Source organism: Pieris brassicae, chromosome 10 (assembly GCF_905147105.1).
Source record: "Pieris brassicae chromosome 10, ilPieBrab1.1, whole genome shotgun sequence".
Classification (NCBI taxonomy): Eukaryota; Metazoa; Arthropoda; class Insecta; order Lepidoptera; family Pieridae; genus Pieris; species Pieris brassicae.
This window is the reverse complement of record NC_059674.1, coordinates 5581789-5600356: the sequence shown is the minus strand read 5'-3', so window position 1 is coordinate 5600356 and position 18568 is coordinate 5581789. Positions and strand designations below refer to the sequence as shown.

Here is an 18568-nt window from a genome sequence, read left to right as displayed (position 1 = left end):
TGTGACTTATTATTTATTAACCGGCTTTATTCATACATACAAATTCAAGACTGACTTGGCACGGATTAGGTTACGTAACAGCAAAATCAAGATTACGTTCTTAGTAAACTGTAATTGTTGACGGACAGTTACACATACATTTTCAGGTTATGAAAAGGCCGGTTAATATTGACATAGTAGCCTTTACAGAGTAGCGGACAAATTTTGTATAAATAGTAAATTTTATTTTCCAAATAAACAAGTTTTTTCAATCAATTTTTTAATGATTTCTTGTGAAACCAAGTAGATTCCTTTAATAAATAAAAATATATCAAAAGAAAAGTTGTTTACTAGTCGGAATTTAAGACTGTTTTTCCGAAGTCCCCATAAATCCAGCCCTGACTAGGAAACAGAAGACTAGAGTGTTTCCTTAAAGAAAAATCCAGCAAAATACTTTTATAGATAAAAAACTGCGCTACCTATAACTTACATAACAGTCAAGATAAATAATTATTCAGGTTACACACTTTTTTCTTAATCTAGTTTTTCTACGAAATAGTTTCATTAAAAGCCTTGTTTCGCAGTTTCGCTTACAAATGTCAAACGATAGATTACAATAGTAGTTCTAAAACCAAAAAGGCACAAGACATACTATAGTTTTTAAACTAAAGAGAAAAATAAGTTATTTTGTATACGTTTTAAATCTAGTTCGCGTAAGTTTGAGCGAATTACGTCTAAATTACGTACAGACCGGCAAACATCTTGAACAAATTAAGCGATTTTTAGGTGATTGTTAAATCAGTTGACGTTTGTGTCCCGCGCTGTGAACGATGCGCAAACTTTCCCCCACTCCCTTGTTTAATGCTCAACAAGTCTTAGGAGGTGAAATGCCTAACAAACGGCGCATTTCACTTGCTATTGATTAGTCAAAAGGAACAACGAATCGTGTGTGGACTAGAGATGCTGTTGACCAATCACAATCAAGCGAAACGCTTCATCATCTTGTAGGTTTCATTCACTCTCATTACGCGTTCCATAATAAAACCAACATATATTACTATGAAACCAAACTGGCCGGTTCAAATTTTTGAACGACAATTTTCGGGATATAAATACTTTTTATCATTTTAATAAATCGCATTTGACTGTCAATCTTTAATTCAAACGACGTCCACGTTATGTTAATTAAAGCGTGCCAATTCTTATAAGACCAGAAACGAGAAATGTTCATGTCCATCCATGGGCGGTATCACTTGACATCAACCCCTGTTACTGTTATTATTAAATTTTGATGAGTTGTCAAACATATGCTATAAAAAAACTCCAAAGTCCAAATACTGCTTCTACTAGATTCAAGTAATTCAATAATACTAAAAAAAACTTGACAGTAATAGAGAAAAGAGAGTAAAGCAAAAGTATTGAGATCAGTCCAATTTTATTAGTCACGTAGGAAAGCGAGATTAACGATGGCTAGAGACGTACCGCATGATGAGACGTACACGACTGCTTGGAGCAGTTGTGTTCGACCGCAAAATAATATTGATGCAAGTTCATTTACAAAATGGATTTCGATGAAGAAACACTGCTTCTTTTACCACTATTACGCAAGCGTAGGCGTAGGAGACACCGTAGTATGTGGGTGCGTCCAATACTACAATCAAGACAACAGCATGGAGTATTTCATACTATATTTTTTTTATTTATTAACACTTCGTTACATTACAATATAAAAAAAAATTGAACATGAAATCAAAAGGAGGGCAACTGGCGGCCTTATCGCTTTCGAGCAATCTCTTCCAGGCAACCACTGTGAGTAAAGAGAGAAAAAAAAGTATTTAATTACATAAGACACGCAAGAAGTGCTAAAATACGTGTTATACACAGTTATTAGGACAATACTAAACAGGAAACAAAACAAACTATAATAAAAAGATGATACACTAAAATTAAAAAGTACGTCTCACGGCACTAAGTAGTTAGTAAGAAGGCTAGGGATACGAAACTTTGTATGCCCAGCTGAGAGAAGACAATATTTTCAACTGCTTTAGAATTGCGGTTTCATTTGATAAGTTCGTATTTTAAGCCGAGAGGAAGGAAATGGGGGGGGGGGGGGGCAGTAGCGCGCAGTCGGCAGCAACCGATAGCACGGCGAAACTCGACCTCAGAGCGACTGCTCCGACCGCTCAGGAACTGCTCGAGCGGTTCGTGTATTGCGGATATGAATTTAGTATGGAAACTACACATCGCGACCGCTGTAGAGCAGTCAGTCTCGGCTGCAAAATGCGGTCCGTCTATGGCCAGCATAAAAGATTACATACCAATAATTTACTTACTTAAATTACTTATAAAATACTAGGCTTCAGTAAGTTTGCACTATTACACTATATTTGTACAAACATTTAGTCATCATACGGGTCGGTTTGTTTATTATTGTTATTTAAAAAAAATATTTACTCAGCCAATCTAAAAAAAAAGACCGGCAACGCACTCGCGAGCCCTCTAGCATTGAGAGTTTCCATGGGCGGCGGTATCATCAGGTGTGCCTCCTGCCTGTTTGCCTTTTATTACAAAAAATACACTTACTTAACCAATATCTATAAACGAAAGTTAAAGGTCTTTTTTCGCTGACCATCTGTGTGAATACAAAAGATAAAGCGGTTTTTGGAGGCCGACTCCAGTCGCAATATCTGCTTGGAGTTAACAGGAAATTGTCACAAATGATTCACTCCTTTAACCCCTTTAAATTCAAGGTACTTAAGCTAGATGGTCGCTAAAACCAAGGTCGTAATGAATGAAATCTCTTTAACTGACAGCTGAGCTGTGTCAGTTACACATGATAGCCGAGGTGTGCAAGCTCAAGAAAACCAGAGACTAAAATTATTTATATTAAATCATTATTTATCTATGAAAATTTTAAACAATAGCGGACAACACATTTCTGATTTTTTAAATTACGGTCACCTATTCTTAGTTATTATTGTATATGGTATATATTTTACATTTTAAGATTATAATACATAGACTTATCTATCAGAGGGTTGACGTCGAGAATTTTGGGGTCACACGGGGTCGGCCACACCTGGGACTCCATTTCACCTGCCATGCCCCCTGAATCTAGGGGACCCTGCAAAAATGTTATTCATTCAATTCATTCATGGTTTAGTTAGATATCTTTAGTTCAATTGCAAATTATAATATTAGGTCCTTACATATGAAATTGGCGTTTTGTCGTACTGGCCACTTTGACCTCAAATACCTCCTCTTTGGTAAGGAATTTCAAATTCAAATTTGTACAGCTATTTACTCATGTATTTGTGCTTCGATGACCGTCATTCATTTGTTTTTTTCTTCTGTTTTTTTTCTGTTTGTGTCACTCATTTTACAAAATGGGAAACTTAAAGTATCGCATTATTTACGAGTACGAGTTCCGCCGTGGCACTAGTGCTGCGGAAACGACTTGAAGGGTGAATGATGTGTATGGCGGTGATGTTGCAAAAGAAAACACAGTTCGTTTTTGGTTTCAACGTTTTCGTTCTGGAAATTTCGACCTGCAGAACAAGCCCCGTGGACGGCCTGAGACCCAAGTTGATAATGAAGTATTGAAGGCTATTGTGGAAGCGGATCCATCGCAAACCACGTCCGAGTTAGCTGCAGGCTGCGGTGTTAGAGATAAAACTGTTTTAATTCACTTGAAGCAAATTGGGAAGATTAAAAAGCTTGAAAGGTGGGTACCTCACGAATTGACTGAAGCAAACCGGCAAACGCGCGTCGACTGCTGCGTTACATTACTGATCCGGCACAATAATGAAGGTATTTTAAACCGAATCATTACCTGTGATGAAGAATGGATTCTTTACGATATTCAGAAGCGCTCAGTGCAATGGCTGGACCCTGGCCAGCCAGCCAAATCCTGCCCCAAGCGAAAATTAACCCCAAAAAAGTTACTTGTAAGCGTTTGGTGGACTAGTGCCGGTATTGTTCATTGCAGTTTTCTCAAATCTGGCCAGACTATTACGGCTGATGTCTATTGTCAGCAATTGCAAACTATGATGGAAAAGCTAGCGGCTAAACAACCTAGGCTGGTCAATCGCTCCACGCCACTGCTACTTCACGACAATGCTAGACCACACACTGCACAACAGACGGCTACCAAATTAGAAGAGCTTCAATTGGAATGTCTAAGACATCCTCCGTACTCCCCGGACCTTGCTCCAACAGATTACCATTTTTTTCGAATTTTGGACAACTTCTTGCAAGGGAAAAAATTTAACTCTGATGGGGCAGTCCAAATCGCCTTCACAGATTTTATTGATTCCCGTCCGACTGGTTTTTTTAGTAAAGGGATCAATGAACTACCTATGAGATGGCAAAAGTGCATAGAAAACAATGGTTCATACTTTGATTAATTAAATATATTATATTTAAAAATATTCGACTTTTTGTTCCTCCCATACAAAACACCAATTTCATATGTAAGGACCTAATAATAGGAATTGACATAATTAAAAAAACACATTTTACATTATTTATTAGTAAATCTAGAATCTATAGTATTGTCTTTTGTTAACATAGCTTTTACACATTAAGAAAAACACTTTTTGAACGGATTGAAGCCAATTATTATTATTATTAAAAACTTATAATTATTTACATAATTTTAAACTTTTTCCGACGTTTCGCGTGCTTTTCAGCGTGCGTGGTCACGGTGACCTAAAATTATGTAAATAATTATAAGTTTTTAATAATAATACATAGCTTCAATCCGTTCAAAAAGTGTTTCTCTTAATCTAGAATCTATAGAAACTCTTATCTTTAATTCTGCAAAGTATTGCTATTAGAAATACATATTAAACATTCATAATTTCAAGAACGTTACTTAACGTATTGTTCGTTACATCGTAATAGTACGAATATTGTTATGACCAATCAGAGCATGCCTTATGCCTTAAGTGGGAACGAGGCGCCACCTAAAATTTGGACGGCACGTTCAGGGATCGCAGGACAGTTCTCCTTAAGTATTTAGTACAGCATTTTGCAAAATTATATATATATATATATATATATATTATACATATATATAATTTTGTTAAAGTAACTCACCTTTCCGGTCCGTTTCCCTCGGCTCCGTTTGGGCCAGGGTTTCTTGAGATGCACATATGTTATGTGAGCTCGCTTCTCGCTCGCGTGTTTGAAACATTTGCCGCACATCTCGCATTTGTATGGACGGAGGCCGGTGTGAATCTTAAATGTAATATTTATATAAAATATTCTAAGATTGTTAATGTGCATTTTTTAGCATTACGTACATAATGTATTGGCATATGGGATTCATAGTTTTTATGTCTCGTTTGTGAATCTGGAATTAATTTTTTTACAGATGCGGCGAGTACTGGCTTTTGAGTCCATTTATTCCAAACAGTTTTGATTCCACAAATACATATTATAAAATACATATATTACCTAGCGTACAGAATGACACACCACCACAATTTTAGTAGGTAGGCGGCTAGGCCAAGTTGGGCCAAATCCAGGACGTACTTGAGATGGGACAGTTCATGAAAGTGGATGACGCGAGAGAGGTATATTAGGATCGAGCTAAAGATCCGTCGTATAAAGGACTCTTCGAAACCAGCGAATGTTATTACTTGCGTTAATATCGTTCATGGTTTTTAATACATAAATGTTGTACAAAGACAAATAATTTATTTTATATGATTTAAAAACTGCATAAATTTAATGGCGTTATAGAGAGCTGTCGTGAAATGGAGAGAAGAAAAAGGTATAGATAATCCATGACTCCTACTTATTAGTCATGGTCAACATAGTCTACACGTGCAAGCAATCCCAATTTGTAAACAAAAGAACGAATTTCTTAGAAAGTTCGTATGGATGATGCTGAGTTTATTGCGGGCTAGAATAATAAAGCGACTTTAACTACTTTAAAAGGACTTTCTTACTCAATTATTGTCGTTTTTGACAGTAGATGTAATTTGTAGAGTGAATCATTGTATGGAAGACAAGCGAAACCAACCAAAGCCAATTGATGTCGACACTTTACGGAGTTCGTCGTTAAATGTAGGGAAAAAAAGGACTTACAAACATATGCCGCTGACAATTACTATGGGTGGAGAAGCTTTTCCCGCACATGGCACACGTGTAGGACGCCCTCAGTTCACTGTGCACACGCCCATGTGCTACTAGACGTTGCTTCATACGGAACGATTTGCCGCATATTGAACACGCGAAGGGACGCTCGCCAGTATGCACCCAGCGGTGATCTTTAAGGAGGGCGTAGCTCTGAAACAATAAAAATGAGCGCTTCAAATTCTTTTTAATATTGTAGGCAAGTTAGCAGCCTTCAAACATCTCTATGATTGGAATCCCTGCTGCGGCAAAGGACTTTTAATATACGCATTTAACGCTAGATCATGAAGAAAAATACCGTGAGATAACCGGTATGGCTTAGACCAAAACAGCGTGTGTCAGGCACAGAAGTCTAATCACAAACTTGCCCTAAATGATCACGAAACAGTTTTTGACTGCAACGTTTCTAGAATTGCGTAAAAAATCTGTGAATGAAAAGGAAAAATAGTAACATTGAAATTCATCTATACGTAGACGACCTGGAGTTGTAGCCCGTGACAATTAATTCCTTTATATGGCAACAAATTGTTGTCTATGGGCTATGACTTCCCTTTTTGGGCGTCCCGCAAAGTCCAAGTCAAAAATCTTTTATTAATGTAAGTAACGCAATGTACACTTATGAACGTCACTAAGAAATATATATGAAATGCTTCTAATTTTTACCATGCCAGTTCTCAAATCAAGGGCGTAGAACGAAAGAGAAGAACTGGCAATAAACTCTCCGCCACTCTTTTTAATCGCCTAGTTCTTTTTGTCTTACACAACGTTTGTAAGGAGCTGCAACCATAACACCCTTGTTTTGCCCCTCTTTTATATAATCAAATAATAATTACAATATTAAAGGTTTTCTTTCTTCCTTTCAGGTAAGAAAGGAAACGTGATACAAGAGAAAGAATACAGTTAATGAAAGGAAATCAAAGTAATGTACACACACAGGACACATTAAGGGAAAAGACTGAATTGTTCGCCAGTTGATTTTGGCATGTTAATATAAAAATACCAAACATATCAAATAACAGTCAAGTTAAAGAAATTCTGTCCATACAAGTCATAAAAAGATTTTTTATTTTCTTTATGTGTAACAGATCTTAGTTTGAAATCTGTATTAATAAGTTTTCTATTGTATTATTGTAATTAGTTATTGGGGAGCGTTCAAGTATTACGTAACGAATTTGGGGGGGTTCCTCTAGTAAAAAGTTACGATACGGAGCGGGAAGTGAATTACGCGTTATTGTTAATATTATTTACCACTTCCAGCACCACATATTGGTAAGTTTTAAGTATAAAGAGTCACTGGGTGATCACAAAACGTTTTACTATTGGATACAGAAACCGTTACGCCGCGTTTCATGGTGGGGGGGGGGGGGGGGGGTCATGAATCTCCAAAAATTGCGGGACGTAATACTTGAACGCTCCCTTGAATAGATAATAAAAAATAGATATTTAAATTTACCTGAAACATTCTTCCGCAGACCTCGCACATACACGGCGACTTCATTGACGGGTAGTTGGTTCGATTCTTGTCTGGATGCTGTCGTCGGAAGTGACTGTGGTACGCGCGGGAGTCCTCCAATTCAACGCCACACTGAAAGAACGTTTATCTTATCAAACTTTTATACAGAACGCAACAACCCTTTTAATTTATTTTACAAAATTCTAAAGAAAACACTTTTGTAACCGGATTGAAGCTATGTATATAAACTCTTTTTTACATAATTTTGAATTATTCCTGACGTTTCGCGTGCTTTACAGCGTGCGTGGTCACGGTGACTCGCGACAAAAGGTGTTGAATGTCAAAAGTATCACAGCTGTAGCGAAAGTTGTATTATCTGTATTTTCGGAGTTGTTATCGACTAAAACGTATAATGTAAAATAATTATAAGTTTATAATACATAGCTTCAATCCGGTAAAAAGGGTTTTCTTTAAATGTGTAAAAGCTATGTTAACAAAAGACAATACTATGTTACACAATTCTCTTTAATAAAAAATTGTTTGGTATATGTGTCGCAGTAAAGTAGTTAAATCAGAGACCTAATTGATGCTCTAGACAATAAAAATCGATAGTCAATCAAGTCGGTAAAGATCCGTCAGACAAGTGAGTGAACGAAACGTTTAACGAATTTCCTAAACGTTCCGAGGCAACAAGACTAACCTAACAATTTACAATAAAGCAAAACACGGAATATCCAAGCTCTCAGTTCTTCACGATCACACCGAAATAATAATAGCAAATGAAGAAATCATGGCGGAGTCTTGTTTTACATTGTTAATCAACACGCTGGATTTCGGTCAGACAGATAATTAAACGTTTTCGACGCTGCTTTATTTAAATCAAAATGCTAGCGACTTGATTGAATATCGACATTTAATTAACTGTCTAGAGACTGGGTCTGTCATTGAAAGATAGAGTTAAAGTGAAATAAATAACAGTCATTATAAAAAGAGAGAAGACAAAGATAAATGGACGGAATGGTTACCTCCCTATGACAAAAGAAAACGCGGAAGCCAAAGAAAAAGATGAGGAGATGATAGAAGTAGAGTAGCTGGACCTTTGTGGCTACGTAAAGCTGGACAACGAGAAGAGTGGAAGTTCTCAGTGGAGGCCTATGTCAAATGACAAGAAATGAACCGACCTTTCCGATTCATTATTTTACTGAATGATTATAAACTTATAATGTAGTTGATATGTGTATCTATAAACACTTTGTTATTGTCTCTGTAAACGTACAAATGCCAAAATTTCACAGCTAAATGACTTTGCGGTGGGTGGAGCCTGCAGCCAGTTGCAACGCGAGCAGCAGACAGTACGAAATTATCTACTAAACGCGGAAGCTGTGCGCGCTAATTATATATTATTATTTTTATTTGAAGCCTTAAATTATTTCCCGATCCACTAATATCCGGTTAACCTATGTGTTACTAAATATTTGTAACAGTTAGTATGTAGTAGAAACCCTCTCCGGTAAAGGCTTGCCATCTTTCTCTATCTCGAGCTATTTGCATCATCCCATCGAGCGTAAGGTCTGCTTCTGTACCGTTTGCCTGGTGGGACTCTCCATGAAGTTACTACTAGTTACTAGTGCGCGCTAATACGATTTGCTAATTTAAGTGTTTATTTTTCCTTCTCAATGAACTAGAAACTTTTATAATATCGTAATCGCCTCACGCGCAAGTATAAGCCAATACGATACGAAGTCAAAAATAAAATATTAACTACATAAGATACACAATATCGCTACTGTGAACTCAATCTGAGAATATATAAAGATAATAATATAATAAATCCATGGCGCTACAACTTTGAAGTCCCTTAGGTTTGGGCCTCAGATTTCGGTATCTGTTTCATGATCATTTGTTTGATCTAATAGGTCAGGATCAGCCTTCTGTGCCTGATGCACGCCGTCGACTTTTTGGGTCAAAGTCAACCCGTCTTCCTCACGATGTTTTCCTTCACCGTTCGAGCGAATGTTAAATGCGCACATAGAAAGAAAATCCATTGGTGTACACCTGGGGATCAAACCTACGACCTCAGGGGTGATAGTCGCACGCTGAAGCCACTAGGCCAACACTGCTCTATACAAAATAAATACATACAATAGCTATAATTACAATTGAAATTTTATTATATATTCTTAATATTGTTATGTAGGCAGGTTGACTGCAATGTTTCTAGATTTTACCATTACTTAAGAGAACTTTTCAGAAGGCTGAAATATTATTTCTGATCGTTACAAGAGAGGATCAATCACATATTAGAAAATTGTAATTTGCATAATGTTATCCTAGGGAGGCTGAAACATTTTTTCAGGCAGTTCCAGTTATGTAGTTTAATCGTGCAGTTTTCAGAAGACCCGTTTTCAGGTGTTTTCAGGCCTTTAATGATGAAATATTCTAGAATTTTGTAGGTGTGGGACAAGGACGGAATGATACGCGAGAGAGGGGGAAGATCGGAACCTTCTCGAAGCTAGACTGAGCACTCTAGAACGCCGTACAACAAGGACGGAGCAATGTGCGAAAGAGACAAATAGTCCGGACGTTCTAGAATTGTGTTCAAGATTATTGAACGATTATTAAGACGTGAACAACGACCACTTAGTTTAGTTTCAAAAGCGATATCAAGAGATAAACACCGAAGCGATAAAATGCGAATAAAGTGAAGGCAAGTGATAAAGTACTGTGTGAAGTGTGCGTAATTAAAGTAATTAGTGTATGTGTGTGTAATTAGTGCATTTGTGCGAGTAATTTGTGTTTAAATTCCACGTTTAATCAAGAACCCTTGAATCTACGTAATTCACCATCCCATCCCCTAGCTCGAAACAATATGACTGACGACTGAGCACGTACGTGGAACCAGCTGCCCACTGAAATATTACCGAACCAATTCGACTTAGGGTCCTTCAAGAAAATAGCGTACAAATTCTTAAAAGCCGGCAACGCACTCTCGAGCCCTCTGGCATTGAGAGTATCCATGGGCGATATCACTTAACATCAGGTGAGCCTGTAATGCCTGTAAAAAATATATAATCTCACCTGTTCACAAGGTATTGGACCTTCAGCTTTTCTCAATTGGCTCGGATAATTTTTCTTCCTATCAAAAATATCGTTTTTATCCATTTTCTCGCGTGTTTTCCTTCCTTTCCTGGATTTGTCTTTTGAACTGAAAATAGAAGAGTTTTTATAAGTCTTTTGATGTCCCAATGAATAAATAAATAATAGCAACAGCCCTTGGTCTTGGGGTGAGATTTAGAATCGAGACTCCCGTACGTCAAAAATTTGACATATGGGAATCATTCTAATTAGGTACCAGGCCAGTGGGTGATCAGCCTTGACTTATGACGATTTTTGGGTCCATGGCATGCTTCCTCACGAGGTTTTCCTTGAGACGAAGGAGTACATAGAAAAGATAAGTGCACAGGCGTGATTCGAACTCACCACCGTCGAAAGTCGCCTCGCAAATATGCTCTTTAATGATCTATCAACATTGATCTTAAATAAACAAGACTTAATCAATTTCACCATTTGAACTTACTCGTTGGTATGTCTGGCGGACACACTTAAATGTCTTTTATACGCCTCCGCGGACACAAAACGAACGTTGCATAACTCACAAAGTGGCCCATCGTCAGGCATCTGCAATTTATTTATATCCTATTAAATTATAATTTAAAATAAATAATACGTTAATGGCACTGCGAAATCTGTATTAACTTCAAAATATTAATGATATGTGAAAAATTACTTTCCTACGCTAACTTAAGAGTCCGCGAGAAGTGATAAATAATAAACTTCGATAACACATGAATATCCTTCTGTAATTTGATACCCATCCCGAAACTTTTCCCGTTTTCATCTCAACAAAAGAGGGTAGTGGCAGTAGTCAGGGCTATAATTTTTTTTTCTCTACCCACATTTGAACAATATTTTAAAAGACTATTTTTTGTATTAGTTCCTCACATACCACAATACTGAATAATTTCCGCAGGTTTTCCCTTAATTGTATCAACAAAGGAGTGGGAGGAGTGAGTATTATATTTTTTTTTCTCTACCCACATTTGAACAATATTTAAATAGAGTAATTAAGTATTATTTCACATACCACATTACTGAATCCATCAACAAATCTCTCAACTCTCAAAATTAGGGACAATAGTGAGGGATTTTTTTTCCTCTACCCTCGTTACAATAATATTTAAATAGATTTTTTTGTATTATTCCTGATAATATTTTTAACAATGCAATATTACTAAGGACGCGATCAGTTGTCTCACTGACATACACCACTTACCTTTCCATCATCCAATCGATGTTTTAACTTCTTATGCAGTTCTATGCCTTTCTCACTGACGAAGGAATAACCACAGAGAACACATATGAAGTCAGATGGATGCTTTATACGTATATGTCCCATATATGTTGTGAATTTACTGAAAAATAAACATAAATTATCTTCTCATTATTAGAGTCTCTCTTCCATCTAGGATTTTGTTCCATTTGGATGTCCCTAGAGCTTGTGATTTTCTCGCTCTACGAATGAGTAGCGCAACACGCAATTCTGACAGCCTTTTCAGTACACTGCCACACTTTTTAAATTAATTTTAGTTTTCTATTTATTAAGTTTATTAGTATTACTACTTGAAGGTGAAGATTACTCAAAACAATCTGTTATATTATTGTCTGTCTATGGACAGCAGTAACTCTTAGTCACGTAAATATTTACAACAAGTTACGAGTAGTACAAGTTTTATCTGTAAACTTGAAGTAAAATAATAAATTCGCTACATTCCTAAAATAATTTATTAAAATCCTAGCAAAAGGAACAGAACGTTGGCGCGTGAATTTCTCAACCCTGAGTTAAAATTCGAACTAAAATGGATTTTACTCTATAAGCGAGCAATTTCCACCGTCTTTTGGGCAATTTGCATGAAAGTTTTTTAAAGCATCTAAATACGGCCCTTAAATCAGAGACAATATCGGTTAAGTGGTGGGGAAGACCCTAATTTGCAAATTGTACCCTTATTTGAGTATGTTATTGCCGACTCGAACTACGAGCCGATTTCATCCCCACGACCATTGTCACGATATCACCACTGATTTTAGGGCTGTGTAGACGCTTTAAGTCTCGACTGAATATCAACCATAGACAAAAAGCGACATAGGTCAAGGATAGGTCTCCTTAAAAAAATATTATATTAGTTTTTAAGTTTTGTATTAGCATACTTACACAAATTCATCTTGACAATGCGGACACTGGTATTTCGTCCCTTTATGCCAACGCTCGTGGAGCCGAGCAGTCTGCCTATGATTTATCAAAACAAAACATTTATTCCACAGATAAAAGAGTATAGATCTCTGTCCGTTGGAGCACAGACATGTTTAATATTATGAGCTATTTTTGTAACTTGGGAAAATGTATCCCACCGCTATAGCAACAGTGATTTCAGTTATTATTATTAAAAGTATTTTATAATGTCTGAGCGCATGTTAATAGCATAAGCCATCATTACTATGCCATCGAGCTTGTGACATTTGACAATGACAGCTGACAGTAATGCCATTACTAAGACATATGAACTGTTTAAAGGTTTATGATACATAGTGTGGTGGTAACAAACAAGACAAATTTTCTGAACACCAGGACGTCGAACATATTACATATTTTAGGGAAAAATAAGTGCTCTGAACAATAAGTAGCGAACAGGATTCTAAAAAATATAAACGTTTTGGAGTTCTGCAAAACTGTGAATAAGAGAGAACTATGTACCAATTAAATAGTCTTAATACATTAATGAATATATAAACGAAAAAACAATATATGGGCACTGTCTTTTTTCTTAAGGGTCTAAACACGAGACATAGACGATACACCAGCAGTACGCCATGGGAGTTTTAATCAGATCAGATTAAATATATAGTTAGCAAATAAAACCTTAAAAAAAAACATACACCCTATTGAAAAAAAGAGATAACCACTGTTCGAACATTGATAATTATAAGAAGTAACGACGAAGAAATGAGCTTATAAGGGATACAACGGGCGGTGTTATTGCTAAAAAGCAATCTCTTCCAGGCAACCCTAGTAAAGGAAAAAACAAAAAGAATAAATATGACGGGTAAAGTACAAAAGCAAAACCACATCTTATCTTATCTTTTGATGATTTAATATTTTAAAAGAGTACCGGAGTTTTTTACGCCGGATTTTTCTCTCTACCTACCTAGTAGGGATGTCTACATAAATTCCTCATTGATTTATCAAGAAATAAACCTTTGAAGAAATCTACGGCATTTTCTATCCGATCCCCTAGCTCGTAACAATATTTTATTGTTATATAATATATATATATATACCGTAATTAAAAATAATATGATTTTTTAATAAAAAGATAATCTCACAGATTCTCACATATATATATAACTGAGCTCTCACTGCTACTGGAGATGTTTTTATAAATTAATTAACTCACCTATGCGTAGTGACATACGGACACCTATTACAGTTATATCTCTGTGTATGATGCGCCGTTATGTGCTTGCGCAGCGCGTGTGGATGTTTAAAATGTGTCTTACATATTGCGCATTCGTGTTCGCCGCATTGCTGAAAAGAAATGGTTGTCTGTAAAGTCAGTTTATGGACGACAATTTAACGTGACGTCATAACAAAACATTTATGAAATACTTGCATACTTTTATGAATAATTTAAATTATATTATTGAATTATCACTATTTTGTATGGATACAAATGGCCAATCGAGTGGAAGGGAGACAGATGCGGCGCAAGCGTTCAATGAGCGAAACGGGACAATGCGTCTTGCTTTTTCTTGCGTGAAGCCTGATATATATTTATTAGATGTTGTCACGTCGAAAAGTGTTACACATGAATAAATATTCTTATAAACAAGCTGATATAAAAAAAACCAGTGGCGTTATATCCTTTTAGGTGGGGGCCTCAGATTTCTGTATCTATTGCATAATTTTATTTTTTATAATAATAGGAAAATTTTATCAGAATCCGTCCAGCCGTTTAGGGGTTAAATTACGAACACAAGATTTCTACATATACCGACTGCAGCGCCGTCTGCCGGGCTGATGATGAAAATTCATTCCAATCGGTCCAGCCGTTTAAGACGAGTTTAGTTTTAGTTTAGTGATACACGTACAATAAAATTATACATAAAGATAGATATACTAAAGAAATATTTACAATCAAGATCTTGAAGCGCGATATCTCTCACGACTAAATATAACAAATTAAAAAGAAAACCGGTCTACCTACATTAGTGTGTCGTGTCATATGTCCATTATAAGCGTCCTCGTCCAAAAACCCCTTGAAACACTCCCCACATTTGAATACAGCATTTTTATAATTCGCCGATTCCTGCCTCTTCTCAATCTCGGCGACCTGCTCCTCCACGGTCAGGTCCGTGATCGTGAATAACGTCTCATTTAAATCGGCATTCAAAAATGGCTTCCGTCGTCTATCGATCTTTGGTTCGTCGACTTTTTTCATCTTTTTCGTCTTTTTACGCTTCTTTCTTTGCAACTCAAGAGGTAGACTATCATCTGAGGAGTAATCCTTGTCGCAATCCTTATCATAATCTTTATCATTAACATTATCCACATCATTAAAGTCGTCTCTATCATTAAAATCATCGTCGAAGTCTTTCGGTAACTCTTGCACAAATATATCGTTTTTATCTTGCTCCGGTATGTTTTCAATTTCAATCTTATTTATATTTTCGACATATTCTAGATTCACTATTTTATCTGGATCCAATATTGTTATAGATAGGTCTGATGTTAGTTTATGTGTCTGTCTGTCTATTGATTTAATACTATCTATACTAATCTGTAAATTACAATGAAATTGAGACATCAGAATTAGTTCACACAAAAATCCATAGTATAATGAGATTGGATAAAAAATTAGCGAGTTTTACGCACATCAACTTTAACTATTACTTAATACTCACGTTACTATCATCTGCTATCAAATCTAATAGAAGCCTTCTAGATTTCAAGCACTTCATTTTAAACATATGACAGTTTGTCAGTCTCTGCGCACATTCAAAACAAATGTATTGAGGTAAATTATCTCCTTTTGACATCTGAAAAAGATATAATAAAGGTAATCAAATGTCTTCATTGAATATTTTCATACTTTATTTATATATAGAGTAGAATTGTGCTTATTATCACCCACTGTTCACCTCACCCTTTTGACATATGAAAGACATACTCAGCACTAAAAGTCTGGATTAAACTTATTCATAGTTAAATATCCATTTGGTTCTGTCAAATCATGAAAGAGTTTATGAAGCTATACAATTGACCTTAGCCACTAGGGTCTTCTGAATAATCTATGGTTAGGAAGAGCATCTTCTTTCTTCCTAATAAATAAATAATGTGTAACAGCTATTCTTGAATTATTAAACAATATAGAGATACGTAACAATGGAACACACATTGGTCACCAAAGATTTTTCCATCCACCAAACCAATTTTGCTGTCCCACATTCATTACATTACAATAAACATAAAATGAACTACAAGAATAATCACAAAAATTAAAAAAGTTCAACTGTAGGAACCTGTTATTGATGTGTGTGCCAAAACTTAGCATCAAGGTAAGGTCTTTAAAGGTTGACTTTATATTTGGACAAGTAGAAATAAAATAAAAGGTAAATAATTAGAGGCAGTTTCCCCTTGAAAATACCTCCACTAGGAACCACCACCAGCTGATTCGTAATACAAAATGCATAGAGAGCAGACTGTTTGATACTGATACTTTTACTCAACAATAAATCTCTACCATGAAAGTAACACGAATCAAAGTCAAACACACTTGCTTAATCATGGCTTGTCTATGAATTAATAAATAAAAGACTAAGACTTGGGTCTGCCCTACAAAATATTGCATAAATTTGAAAGAAAATTTACACTTACAGCATGTCCTGTTACATGTTCATATGTTTGTTCCAAACTAAACTTTCCAATAGGCAATAACTTCACATCTGAACCAAGACATATTCTACACACCTGTAAGTAAAATTCAGCAGATAGGGCATTTATAGTAGTAGGCCATCAATATTGATTCCTGATTTAAAATTTCACTCATTCAAAGTAGTAGTTCTACATATACATGGACATTTGATACATTTCAGGACAATTGTCTTATTTACATAAGTATGCACATGGTGGCTTCAGCTGTTTGTCGCAAGGAGTCTAGCTAATAATTAAGAATGTAAATAACACATTGCATGTGAAGTGGTTGATTGAAATACAATACAACTTTAACAAAATATATTGGTATTATATGTTACTACTTACCAAAATATTAACAGTATTTTCATTGTAACTGCAAACACTACTCTGAAAAGTAAAGAAATTACCTGTTAAAATTAAGTTTAGTAATATAACAAAGTTAGGCGTAACTGTTAAGTAATTTACATTAGCAAGTATTTTACCTTTCACCAGTTAAAGTGCTGGTATATGGCCTCTCTTAATATGAAAAATGATAGTTTTTAATAATAAAGCAAATTAAATATAAGATCACAAACATCTTTACTCAGTTACAACAAAAGACAGTAAGAAAAGCTTATTTTTTTGTTAATTAGGAAACAAAAATGTATTGTTTCATGGGAAGTCACCTTGGACCCGCAAAGTTGCTATGTAAATAAGTTAAGTCTTTCTAGTTTTAAATGTATATGCCATTTTATTGTACTGACACATCTCTTATCATAAGAGGTAGAATACTTACATCAGAAATTGGAACTGCACCATTCCTCACTTTCCTTAATCCACTCTTGGTGACAAAAATATCTTCAATCATAAAGTGGTCTGAACAGACAGCACTACGTTCTCTTGGAGACCATGATTCCTTCCCTATTGCCTTTAACCAGGCTTGGCGCAGTTTTGATTCAGTTGGAAACCTGCATTTTATTGTTATAAACCTTACTTTTGACAAATCAATTGGATTTTTATAGAAAACAGTAACTTTGTTTGCATTTAAAATGCAAATTTGAAGTAATTTTATAAATTATAAATTTATAATCATTGAAAAGACATGCTATACTAAATATGACTATAAAAAAAACTTGACTATGGCCAGTATTAAAGATTAAACAGTTATATTTATTTTTATAAACATACTTGCAATATTACAATAATATTACTGTGTGAGCCACTGATAGAAACTTACACATGAAATGTAACGCCGTGTGATTTGGATATAGTTCTCGAATCATTTTTGCAGGATTTTACACAGCACCTCATCTTTTAACTGTTTTCATAAATACACTTTCAAATTCGCACAATTCGAACTTTTATTTTATACATTTTTTTTACATCAATATTAAAAACACGGAAAGTATAAGAGTATGAGCACTAATTATTTTCAACAAGATAACGCTACACGACCCATTAATAATATTACAGGGTTTATATTATTGTTATAAGTTCAAAATTCAAATAATTAAACGATGATATTTTTGTTTATTTTCAAAAAGAGAAAAAAAAATCAACATAGCAATAACTCTTCGATTACCGATCACACTTGCCCACAGATCTTGTAGACACTTGCATTGCACCACAGTTGAATATAGTCAAACACGTAATAAATTTTACAAATGCATCATTGCAGGATTACGGTTTGATTTTTTTTCTTCGAGACGTATTGGTAATCAGTCGTAAGGCTATGAATGGTTGGTTACTGAAATTAAATAAAAAATAATAAAACATCTTTTGATAAACTCGAGAGTTTCCACGATAGTTCATATTACACATACAGATAACAAGGATTTAATCGTTACTGAAACTTCAATCGGAAACTTAACAAGAGCGTTAACTACAGACATAATTATGAAACATACAAACACCGAGATATGTGTAGGTAGCCTGTACTTTCATTTATATCTAAGAAGTCTGTGGTATGAATACATTAAAAGTCT

General features: G+C 35.4%; 1 protein-coding gene across 1 annotated transcript; it reads right to left on the bottom strand.

Moving 5' to 3' along the window:
* LOC123715792 (zinc finger protein 675-like) lies at positions 1-18167 on the bottom strand. The gene is made up of 15 exons (XM_045671100.1): positions 17821-18167; positions 17380-17551; positions 16950-16991; positions 16566-16658; positions 15593-15727; positions 14896-15468; positions 14086-14216; positions 12846-12920; positions 11910-12048; positions 11154-11254; positions 10655-10781; positions 7577-7708; positions 6076-6276; positions 5080-5220; positions 1-3103 (listed from the first exon to the last, which is right to left on the bottom strand). Exons 1-15 carry the CDS (start codon positions 17892-17894, stop codon positions 2975-2977), a joined length of 2265 nt encoding a protein of 754 aa, XP_045527056.1. The 5' UTR covers positions 17895-18167; the 3' UTR covers positions 1-2974.
* Positions 18168-18568: the final 401 nt, after the last annotated feature.

What these genes read in the sequence shown, in the direction of transcription:
- LOC123715792 (XM_045671100.1), bottom strand. Translation starts at nt 17,894, where the DNA reads ATGAGGTGCTGTGTAAAATCCTGCAAAAATGATTCGAGAACTATATCC. An exon ending in AACATGTAACAGGACATGCT is followed by an intron (nt 15,728 to 16,565) that starts GTAAGTGTAAAT and finishes TATCTTTTTCAG; the next exon opens with ATGTCAAAAGGAGATAATTT. An exon ending in GTCCAATACCTTGTGAACAG is followed by an intron (nt 7,709 to 10,654) that starts GTGAGATTATAT and finishes ACGTTCTTTCAG; the next exon opens with TGTGGCGTTGAATTGGAGGA.